The following is a 12,413-nucleotide window of genomic DNA, read 5'->3' as shown; positions in this document are numbered from 1 at the left end:
CCACCTCTATCCACATTAGCAAAGACTACCTTGCCAGAGGCCTCAGCCTCTCTACTGGTGTAGTGTCACAGGTACCTAGTGGAGAGTCAGGGTTTCCAACACTGTCTGGTAGTAAAAAGGTCCCCCAGTGTCAACATGGTGTCAGTGGAAACCACTGGGGGAGTAGTAGTACCCTTCTTAGCTAGGGAGGTATCAATGAAGGCCTAGTGTGGAATGTGAACTCCCACCCCCTCCCAGCAGCAGTAAGGAGGAATCTCTCTATCTCCCCCTCAAGTATCAATAGAGGCCAAGTGGGAAAACCAGACTTCTACCTCCAGCTGAAAGTGGTCAGGTGGTACCTTTTCTTCCTCAGCCACAGCAGTGTCAAAAGCCAGCTAAAACAGAAGGTTTAAATGCTCTCCAGAGTCTCATAAGATAATGCTTAAAATGTCTGGGTTTCAATCAAAAATCATTCATTTTACCGAGAACAAGAAAGATAAAAAATGTAATGAAAAAGAACAATAAACAGATGCTGATGAAAAGATGACAGATATTAGAATTATCTGGCAAAATTCTGATGTAGCCATCGTAAAAATGCTTCAGTAAGCAGTTACAAACATTCCTGAAACAAATCAGAAAAATAAAAAGTCTCAACAAAGAAATAGGATATTTCAGCAAACAAAATAGAAGACATAGAGAAGGGCAAATGGAAATTTTAAAACTAAAAAATATAATAACCAAAATAAACTGAATAAATAGACTCAGCATCAGAATGAAGGGAACAAAGGAAAGAATCAGTGATCTTGAAGAAAAACAATACCAATTGATTACCCAATCTAAATAGAAAGAAACTAGATTGAAAAAAGAATGAACAGAGCCTCAGGGATCTATGTGACTATTACAAAAGATCTAACATTGTGTTATTGGAGTCCTGAAAGAAAGGAGAAAGAGGTCAGGAATGAAAAAGTGCTTGAAGAATAATGGCTGAAAAATTTCCAAATTTGGCAGAAGATATAAACCTATATATTCAAGATGCTGAGCAATACCCAAACAAGATAAACCTAAGGAAATCCCCACTAAGAGATATCACAGCCAAACTTCAAAAAATTAAAGACAAAGATATTGAAGGAGCCAAGAGAGAAAAGTGTCTTATTGATAGGGCAAAAACAATTAGGACGACAGCAGATTTCTCATCAGAAACCGTGGAGCCCAAGAGGCAGTGATGCAACATTTTTCAAGTCCTGAACGAAAAGAACCATCAACCCTGAGTTCTATATCCAGGGAAGGTATCCTTCAGAAATGAAGGGGAAGTGAAGAAATTCTCAGATGAAAGAAAAATGAAGAATTTGTGCCCATAGACCTGCCCTAAAAGAATGGCTAAAGAAAGTGCTCTACACAGAAAGGGAATAATAAGAAGGAACCTTGGAACATCAAGAAGGAAAAAAAAAAACACTACAGTAAACAAAAATGGACAAAAGATATAACGATACATGTCATCAAAGAGTTTGCACAGATGACTAGTAAGCACATAAAAAGATGTTCAACATCCCAGGAAGGAAAAAAAAAAAAACACCACAGTAAACAAAAATGGACAAAAGATATAACCATACATGTCATCAAAGAGTTTGCACAGATGACTAGTAAGCACATAAAAAGATGTTCAACATCATTAGCTATTAGCAAAATGCAAACTGAAACCACAATGATATATCACTATTAACCTATCAGAATTGCTAAACTAAAATCAGTGATAATACTAAACGTTGGCAAGGATTCTGAGAGACTGGATCACTTATTCATTGCTGATGGGAATGTAAAATGATACAGCCACTTTGGAGAACAGTTTGCTAGTTTCTTAAACAGCTAAACATAAACTAACGTATGACCCAGCAATTGTACTCCCACACATTTATTCCAGAGCAGTGAAAATTTACGTTCACACAAAAACCTGTACTGTGTGTTTATAGCAGCTTATTCATAGTAGCCCCAAACTAGAAACAATCCAGATGTCCTTCCGTGGATGAATGTTTAAACAACTGGGGGCCTTAATCTATGCCATAGAACACTATTCAGGAATAATAAGGGACAAACCACGGATGCACATAACAAGCTAGATTTATCTCCAGATAATCATGCCAACAGGAAAAAAACAATCCCAAAAGATTATATAAAAAGATGCACTTTCAGCTGCTTGATTTCAGTAAATTAAACTTAATTCTTAACAAACAAAAGGTTATATAATTCCATTTATATAGTATTCTTAAAATTACAAAATTATAGAAATTAAGAAGAGATTGGTGGTTGCCAGAGATTATGGGGGTGGGGTGAGGGGAAGTGAGCGCAGCTATAGAAGTCAATGCGAAGGATTCTTGAAGTGATAAGAATGTTCTGTATCTTGACTGCATTAATGTCAATATCCTGGTTGTGATACTAGGTTATAGTTATGCAAGATGTTACCAATAAGGGATATTGGGTAAAGGGTGCAGCAAATCTCTCTTTATTGTTTGTTATAACTGCATGTGAATCTGTACTTACCTCAAAATAAAAAGCCTAATTTAGAAAATTAGAAATAAAAGTTTCAGCTCTGTTATTATTTTATTTTGCTGTTGCTTCATTGCCTCTGCGTTGTTCTCTCTCTGAATGCCAGGCGTACGACTAGAAGGCAAAGACATATAATTTATCTTTTCCAATAGCTGGCAAAGATGATGAAATGATTATGGACCAACTTGCTATTCTGTTGCGATGATACTGATTTTCCTTTTCCTTTAAATAGATTAATGTAGTTAGAACAGTCACTATAGCATACATACTCTTTGGTAGGCCAGCATTCCCATATGTATAAACACTATATATTCTTAGCATAAATTCTGTTTTATCTATGTGTTTGTGATATAAAGTTAAAAAGAAATTTCTGGTCCTTATCATTCGAGATAATGAAAACATCACCTATTCTAGTTATCCTTCAATTAAATAAGCCTATAGCTAAAACAAATTTGAAAACCGCTTCCAAAATACTTTCTTTTATGTATGTGGGTATTAGCTCAAAGCACACAAGTATAAGAACAGGTTTTTTCCTCCTTATTCTCACATTGCCTATTCTATTCCCAGACTACAGTATTTCTATATTGATTTTCATTGTCACTTTAAAATAGCACAGTGCTTCAAACATGAGAAGAATTTGATTGTTTTGCTTTCTTTAAATGTTTGACTTATGAAATAAATCTTACCAGAAAACAGTGGACAGAATGTGTATGTGCAGTGCATAGTAATCAAATCACCACCACCTAGTTTAAGAAATCCAATTTTACCAGGATTTTAAAACTAGCCTCCATGAACCCCTCTCTGATGCCATCTTGCTTTTTCCTTGACTCTCCCCATCTTACAGGTAACCTCTGTGCTAACTTTATGTTTATTTCCTCACTCTTAATTATAGTTTTACCACCTACCGTATGTTATGTGAGTTTACCTGTTCTGGAAATTATGCTAATGGAGTTATTTCAATTGTATTGTTCTGTGGTGTACTTGTTTTGTCCAATGATATGTTTGTGAAAAACCCTTGCTGATGTGCGTAGTTCTAATTCTTTCACTTCCACTGTTATATAGTATTCCAGTGGATACTTTAATGTACCTATTCTAAAGCCAATCAATTTTTGAATTTTAACCCTTGCTGATGTGCGTAGTTCTAATTCTTTCACTTCCACTGTAATATAGTATTCCAGTGGATACTTTAATGTACCTATTCTAAAGCCAATCAATTTTTGAATTTTTTCTTCAGTAAGGCTTTTTGTTATCTTTTTTAAGCATTACCACTGTAAATGCTCTTGAAAATCCGTTATCTTCATTGATTTTTCATTTTTGACACACTGATCACTTCCTTCATTGTGAAGCATGCTCTTCTCCTTTGGGCTTCTGGACTACCACACTTTTCTGCTCCTACCTCACTGGGAGCTCTTTCCTGTTGCTTATATTGATCTTCCTAGCCAATAAATGTTGGAGTCCACCAAGCCTCACTCTCCAGGGTAGACCATCCAGACCCGTTACTTAACAGTATCATCTGTAAACTGAAGGCTCCCAAATTTTCATCAATAGCCTCTTTATCTCCTCTGATCCAGACTCATGTATCTGATTGCTCTTACTTGACCTATTCACTTGAATGTCTAAGAGGCATCTCAGACTTAATATGTATAATAAATAACTATTGATTTATCCCTTAATAATATTTTTCCCAGTTTTTCACCATTCATGCAATTACCCATTCATCTAGGCAAACAGCCAGGAGTTAGCCTCAATTCTCCTCTTCCTTCCATCCAACATCAAATTCATCAGAAAGTCCTACTGACTCTACATATACTCCCAGTCAGAGTCTTCTTCTGCTTCTATTCATCTTACCCTAGTCCAAGCTACCACTGTTTCTCGTATAAACTAATGCAAAACCCTCCTGTCGTTTCTCCCTGCTTCGTGCTCAGTCTTGCTGTAGCCTAAGATGCACGAGAGCCAGAACACTCATGAAAATATTAAATAGAACGTGCCACTCTCCTGCTTAAATCCTCCACTGTTTTCCTGCCACATTTAAAATAATGGACGTACTTCATCTGACCCCTGTCTACCTCTCTCATGCCAGCTTCCAGCACTCTCTTCCTTCATCCAGTCACACTGGCCTTCTGATTCTTCCTCTCAACTCATGGCCTTTCTAAGTGTTTTCCTGCCACATTTAAAATAATGGACCTACTTCATCTGACCCCTGTCTACCTCTCTCATGCCAGCTTCCAGCACTCTTCCTTCATCCAGTCACACTGGCCTTCTGATTCTTCCTCTCAACTCATGGCCTTTCTAAGTGCTGTTCCCTTGGCCTAGAACATGTCCCCTGAGATCCTCATGTCACCTGTTCCATTACTTCACTCAGGCCTCTGCTCAAATATCATATCAAGAACTTCCATGACCAGCCTTATCTAAAATAATACATTTACCGTCACCCTGCATTCCCTTTTTTATTCTTATTTTTCTTCACAGAACTCATCTTCATATTAAAATATATCACTGATTTCATAGTCCTTGTACTATCTATATCCTTTGCTAGAGTGGGAGGTTCCATGAGTGCAGGCATTCTGCTGCTCACACCTGCATCCACAATATGCCACTTGGTGTCTGCTGGGAGTTTAATAGTTGTTGGCTCAGTAGTAAATAAATGAACAATTCCTTTGATTCCTCCTTGGCCAAGTATTCATGTTTCACTTCCCAAAAAAACTTTTTCCAAAAAACTTTTTAGTAAGCATAATTGGAAGAAACTCAGAGGTATATACATCCAAGACCTTATTCCTTAGGATATTCCCATACCTACAAGTAAACTAGAGGTTAATCTCTTCTTCTGCCTACTTCCTCCCCTGTGCCTCCTCTCTACTCTCCCCACCCTGCTTTCCAAAAAAATTTCTAGGTGAGAATAAAAATGTAAATATTCTTTCTTTTCCTCCATATTTATATTTTGCAGCATGTGTTATTTAAAGCAAAAATTTTAGTATGTTCACAACTGGAGAAATTCTGTGAGGCAGTAGTGACATTTTTTGCTAATTCTCTTCTTCGATCTATTCTAAGCCATCTGTCTTTCCTAACCTCAACACTTATGTGTATTTATCTCTCTAATTTATCTTAGAAGACTAGAAAAAGTATAAAACTGCATGTTTTACTACAGTTATTGTTGCTCATCAGTTTGTTAAGAGAAATAGAATTTGTTTAAGAAATACGAATTTGTTTAGGACAAGATCAGGGGTATACAAATTCACTTTAATGGTATTGTTTAATTTTCAGGAATTGAGAAGTGCTGAAACAATTGGTCGTACTCTGATATCTCCAGCTATTTCTGGGAAGGATTTTGTGAGAACTGAAGGCACATTGGTCTTTGAACCCGGCCAGAGAAACACCATAGTGGATGTCATCCTAACACCAGAGACAGGGTCTTTAAATCCATTTCCTAAACGCTTTCAGATTGTGCTTTTTGACCCAAAAGGTGGTGCCAGAATTGATAACATGTACGGGACTGCCAACATCACTCTTGTCTCTGATGCGGATTCGCAGGCCGTTTGGGGGCTTGCGGATCAGCTACACCAGCCCCTGGATAATGACATTCTCAACAGAGTGCTGCACAACATCAACATGAAAGTGGCCACAGAGAACACAGATGAACAACTTAGTGCTGTGATGCACTTAATAGAAAAGGTAAGAAGTCCTCGCAAATGTAAGCACTTAGTTGGGTAAAGTTTCCTGAATTAAAGAAAAACAAAATGAAAAAAAATCACATTTTGTTATAATGTCAGTTCTCATGTAATTATGATAAAGATAAATTTCTGAACATAAGAATGGTTTGGATGTAACTGACATCTGTTTGGAAACCTCAGTCTTAAACTTGGAGACTGATGAGTTACCCAGTGTAGCAGTAAGGACAGCCCAGGGCCTGAAGAGAGGAACAAGATGTTGGAAGCTAAGGCTCTTTGTGATTCTCCAGAAACCGGCCAATTATTTTTGGTGTTTGAACCTCAGTTTTTTTGAGTCTATTAAAAAAAAAACAAACTTGGACTAGATTATCTATGTAGTCCTTTCAGTTTAAATGCTGAAGAATGGGAGGTTTTGCCCTTTGTTTGTTCTCTGCTCCTCCTGAGCACTGAAAACTTTCACACCAGATTATTTCAGACATACAATTTAATATGGACTTGGACCAACCAAGTTTTATTTGAAGCCTATTTATTTATTTACACTTCTGCAAATGATGGAATTAAATGAAAGTGTAAGATCCTAGGGAATATAAATGAAAAAAATACCTGAAAAGAATGATTACTAAAGGAAAAGACTTCTGCGGGGGGCTATTTTAGATATTTTTATCAAGTTATTTCTTATCAGCATGTTTATATGTAAGTATAAAAACTTTTGAGTACATACATATGAATTTATAAATAGTGTATTTCTTACATGGTGACCTTTAAATAATTAAAATGTTTACTGTGGGGTTTTAGATTATCTCTTAAAATACAATGCTTTAAGGGTAGAAAGTAAAATTATAAAGTACATAGGTAAGAAGAGGAGACTATGCCAAACAGCTTGTAAAAAGAAGCAATTGCTACTTTAGGCAGAGAAAATCATAGAGAGAAGAACTCATTCCAGGAAATAGTGTTACTTAAATTTTTAATAATAAAATGGTATCGGACAATAGATAGTTGATTTTGGCCAAGAAGAGGGAAAGAATGTATAGTAGCTACATTTTAGGGTAGAAAAGAGAACCTCATTTCATATAATTTAGAGAAGAAATAAGAAAATTCTGCTATTTTTTTTCCCTCAGTATGTTGTATAAGAGCGATGTATATTATTGGTCGAGAATCAACACTACTTAATTCAGTAAAGTTACCAAGTAGTATGTCTTGATTATTTTTTGTTAGTTTTATCATGAATAATGAAACTGTATTATGAACACAGCTCTTAAGGGAAAATGTAAGGGTTTTTTTTTTGGTAGCCATTAGCAAACAGTACAGTTTTTCTCTTGTATTAGAAATAATTTACATGGGCAGAGACCATGCGCCCCACGGCACCTGCTCACAACCAAGCAGGTAGGCCTTGCTGTGGCCGGACCCCATTCTCAGCCCAGTCGAATGCATGCCAACCAGAGAGGCACCTCCCCAGGAGAGACCCAAGTCACATGGAGACCACGTGCCCTGTGGCACCAGTGCATGACCTAGCAGGAAGACCTCGCTGCTGCCAGACCCCATCCCCAGCCTGGCCAAGTGCATGCCGACCAGAGAGGCACCTCCCCAGAGAGGCCCAAGACCCGAGGTGACCACGTGACTGAGCATGTTACAGCATGTGACCGAGTAGACACTGAGGGAGATGTGCCAAATTGGCAGCCCCAGCAGGATCCTAGCCAGACAATAGTGTCAAACCAGTGGACCATGAAATCCCTTGCCACAATGACTAAACATTAAAGGAAAGATACAAGAAATATGAAAATCAAGAAAGTACACCACTAAAAGGTAATAACTCTTAAGCTTTAGGTACTATGGAACAAGAAGGCCATGAAATGTCTGACAAGGAATTTCGAGTGATAATTCTAAGGAAACTGAATGAGATACAAGAAAACTCAGCTAGACAACACAATGAAATGAGGAAAAGTATACAGGACCTGAAAGAAGAAATGTACAAGGAAATCAATGCCCTGAAAAAGATTGTAGCAGAGCTGGCCGAGCTGAAGAATTCATTCAATGAAATAAAAAATACAACAGAGAGTTTAACCAGCAAGCTTGTAGAAGCAGAAGAGAGAACTTCTGACCTTGAAGATGGGCTGTTTGAAATAAGGTAGACAAAGAAAAAGAAAAAAGTATTAAAAACATTGAAGATAATCTAAGAGAGATATCAGACAACCTAAAGCATTCAAATATCTGAGTCATGGGTATTCCAGAAGGGGAGGAAAAAGGAGATTGCATTGAAAACATACTCAACAAAATAGTGGCATAAAATTTCCCAGGTATAGGAAAAGACACAGATCTTCAGATTCAGGAAGCTCAATGATCCCCAACTATATTCAACCCAAAAAGGTCTTCTCCAAGACATGTTATAGTCAGAGTGGCAAAACTCAAAGACAAGGAGAGAATCTTAAAAGCTCCAAGAGAGAAGCGTCAGATCATGTATAAGGGAGCCCCAATCAGAGTAACATCAGACTTTTCATCACAAACCCTGAAAGCCAGAAATAAATGGGATGATATATTCAAAATACTAAAAGACAGAGATTGCCAGCCAAGAATACTCTACCCCGCAAGGCTATCCATCCAAAATGAAGGACAAATAGTATATTTCTCAGACAAACAAAAACTGCAGAAGTTCACTACCACATGACCACCCTTACAAGAAATTCTCAAGGAAGTACTGAGTTTGATACCTGAAAAGCAACTAACACTGCCATAAAAACCCAAGAAAAATCAAAGCCCACTAGTAAAATAAAAATGCCAACAATGAATAGAAAAAAAAGTGTATCTACAACCCAAAAAACCAACAAATACAGAAGACAAAAGGTAATTCAGAAAGAAAGGAACAAAAGACACTTAAGACATCCAAACAAAAATCAATGAAATGCCTGGAGTAAATCAACACTTTTCAATAACAACTTTTAATGTAAAAGGATTAAATTCCCCAATCAAAAGACACAGACTGGCTGACTGGATTAAAAAGGAGGACCCAACTATATGCTGCCTTTAAGAGACCCACCTTGCCTATAAAGACACACATAGAATAAGAGTGAAAGGATGGAAAAAGATTTACCATGCAAACAGAAATGAAAAACGAGCTAGAGTAGCTATTCTTATATCTGATAAAATATTCTTTAAACTAAAAACCATAAAAAGAGATAATGAAGGCCACTACATAATGATAGAAGGAGTGATCCATCAAGAAGACATAACAATATATACGCACCCAATGTCAGAGCAGCCAGATTTATAAAGCAAACTCTAATAGACCTAAAGAGGGAAATAGACACTAATACCATAATAGCAGGGGACCTGAACACCCCACTATCAATATTGGACAGGTCATCTAGGCAAAGAATCAGCAGAGAAAGACAAGATCTAAACAACACTTTAGACCAATTGGACTTGGCAGATATCTACAGAACATTCCATCCAACAATCTCAGAATATTCATTCTTCTCATCAGCACATTGATCATTCTCCAGTAGAGATCACATGTTAAGTCACAAATCAAGTCTCAATGAATTCAAAAAAATTGGAATTATCCCATGTATTTTTTTAGACCACAATGGATTAAAATTAGAAATCAATAACAAATGAAATTCTGGAAACTATACAAACACATGAAAAGTAACAGCATTCTACTTAATGACATACGGGTCCAAGAAGAAATCAAACAGGAAATCAAAAAATTTATTGAAGCTAATGAAAACAATGATACATCATACCAAAATCTGTGGGATACTGCAAAAGCAGTACTAAGTGGGAAATTTATTGCATTAAATGCTTACTTCAGAAGAATGGAAAGATGGCAAGTGAACAACCTAATACTTCACCTTAAAGAACTGGAAAAATAAGAACAATCCAAACCCAAAGTTAGAAGATGGAAAGAAATCATTAAAATCAGAGCAGAACTTAATGAAATTGAAACCCAAAAAAATGATACAAAAGATCAATGAATCAAAAAGTTGTTTTTTTGAAAATATAAATAAAATTGACAAACCATTAGTATGGCTAACTAAAAAAAGAGAGGAGACCCAAATAACAAAAATTAGAAATGAAAAAGGTGATATTACGACTGATACCTCCAAAATACAAGGAATCATTAGAGACTACTATAAACAACTATATGCCAACAAATTTGAAAATCTGGAGGAAATGGATAGATTCCTGGACACACAAAAACTACCAAAACTGAGCCAAGATGAGGTAGAAAATCTGAACAGACCAATAACAATAAAAAAGATTGAAGCTGTTATCAGAAGGCTCCCAACAAAGAAAAGTCCTGGACCAGATGGATTCACAGCAGAATTCTACCAAACATTCAAAGAAGAATTGACACCAATTCTCTACAAACTATTCAAAAAGATTGAAACAGAGGCAATTCTCCCAAACTCATTCTATGAAGCAAATATCACCCTGATACCAAAACCAGGTAAAGATACAACTAAAAAAGAAAACTACAGGCCAATATCCTTGATGAATATAGATGCAAATATCCTCAATAAAACACTAGCTAACAGAATACAGCAACACATATGCAAAATTATACATCATGATCAAGTGGGATTCATCCCAGGGATGCAAGGTTGGTTCAACATATGCAAATCAATAAATGTGATACACCATATATCAATAAAATCAAAGGACCATATGATCATCTGTATAGATGCTGAAAAAGCATTTGATAAAATTCAACACTCGTTCATGATATAGACTCTCTATAAGTTAGGTATAGATGGAAAGTATCTCAACGTAATTAAAGCCATATATGATAAACCCACTGCCAATATCATCCTGGATATTGGGAACAGGAACTAGACAAGGATGCCCACTCTCACCACTCCTATTCAATATAGTGTTGGAAGTACTAGCCAGAGCAATCAGAGAAGAGAAGGAAATAAAGGGCATCCAGATTGGAAAGGATGAAGTCAAACTGTCCCTGTTTGCAGATTATATGAATCCCCGTGGCGGGAGCGCTGCTGCGCTCCCAGTGCCGCACTCTCCCAAGTGCTCCACGGGCTCGGCCCAGCATTTCTATTCTCCAATGGTGAACATGCAGAAAGAGAAATCGAGAAAGCTTGCCCATTTACAATAGCCACCAAAAAATAAAATATTTAGGAATTGAGCTAACCAAGGATGTGAAAAATCTCTATAATGAGAACTACAGACCACTCCTGAGAGAAATTAAAGAGGACACAAGAAGATGGAAAGATATCTCATGCTCTTGTATTGGAAGAATCAACATTGTGAAAATGTCCATACTACCCAAAGTGATATACAAATTCAATAAAATCCCCATCAGAATTCCAATGACATTTTTCTCAGAAATAGAAATAGCTATCCAGACATTTATATGGAATAACAAAAGACCACGCATAGCCAAAGCAATTATGACCAAAAAGAAAAAAATAATAAAGCTGGAGGCCTAACACTACCTGACTTTAAACTATACTACAAAGCTATAATAATCAAAACAACATGGTGCTGGCATAAAAACAGATACACTGATCAATGGAATAGAATAGAGAATCCAGAAATTAACACACACACCTGCAGCCATCTGATCTTTGACAAAGGCTCCAAGCCTATACACTTGGGAGGAGACTGCCTCTTCAGCAAATGGTGCTGGGATAACTGGATATCCATATGCAGGAGAATGAAACTAGACCCATACCTCTCACCATATACTAAAATCAACTCAAAACGGATTAAGGAATTAAATATACACACCAAAACAATAAAACTTTTTAAAGAAAACATAGGAGGAAACACTTCAGGAAGTAGGACTGGGCACAGACTTTATGAATACAACCCCAAAAGCATGGGCAACCAAAGGAAAAATAAACAAATGGGATTATATTAAACTAAAAAGCTGCACAGCAAAAGAAACAATTAACAGAGTTAAAAGACAACCAACAGAGTGGGTGAAGATATTTGCAAAATATACATTTGACAAAGGATTAATATCCAGAATATGCAAGGAACTGAAACAACTTTACAACAAAAAAACAAGTAACCCAATTAAAAAATGGGCAAAAGAGGGCCGGCCCGGTGGCGCACTGGATAAGTGCGCCGCTTGGGAAGCGCGGCGGCGCTCCCGCCCGAGGGTTCGGATCCCACATACAGACCGGTTCCCGCTCACTGGCTGAGCGAGGCGCGGGAGCGACACCGAGGGTTGCAATCCCGTTGCCGGTCCCCGGTCCGGTGGGGGGG

General features: G+C 37.1%; 1 protein-coding gene across 1 annotated transcript in view; it reads left to right on the top strand.

Moving 5' to 3' along the window:
* The window catches only part of GPR98 (G protein-coupled receptor 98), a gene marked incomplete at its 3' end in the record, with an annotated part of 235,145 nt that overhangs the window by 199,656 nt on the left and 23,076 nt on the right, over nucleotides 1-12,413 (top strand). The window contains exon 78 of the mRNA XM_008580425.1: nucleotides 5,782-6,189. Within this exon, the coding sequence (XP_008578647.1) occupies nucleotides 5,782-6,189 (408 nt within the window). The remainder of the gene's footprint in view (nucleotides 1-5,781; nucleotides 6,190-12,413) is intronic.

Source organism: Galeopterus variegatus, unplaced genomic scaffold, assembly GCF_000696425.1.
Source record: "Galeopterus variegatus unplaced genomic scaffold, G_variegatus-3.0.2 Scaffold2087, whole genome shotgun sequence".
Taxonomy (NCBI): Eukaryota; Metazoa; Chordata; class Mammalia; order Dermoptera; family Cynocephalidae; genus Galeopterus; species Galeopterus variegatus.
Note: the sequence above shows the minus strand (reverse complement) of the source record. Positions and strands in the feature narration are given on the sequence as shown.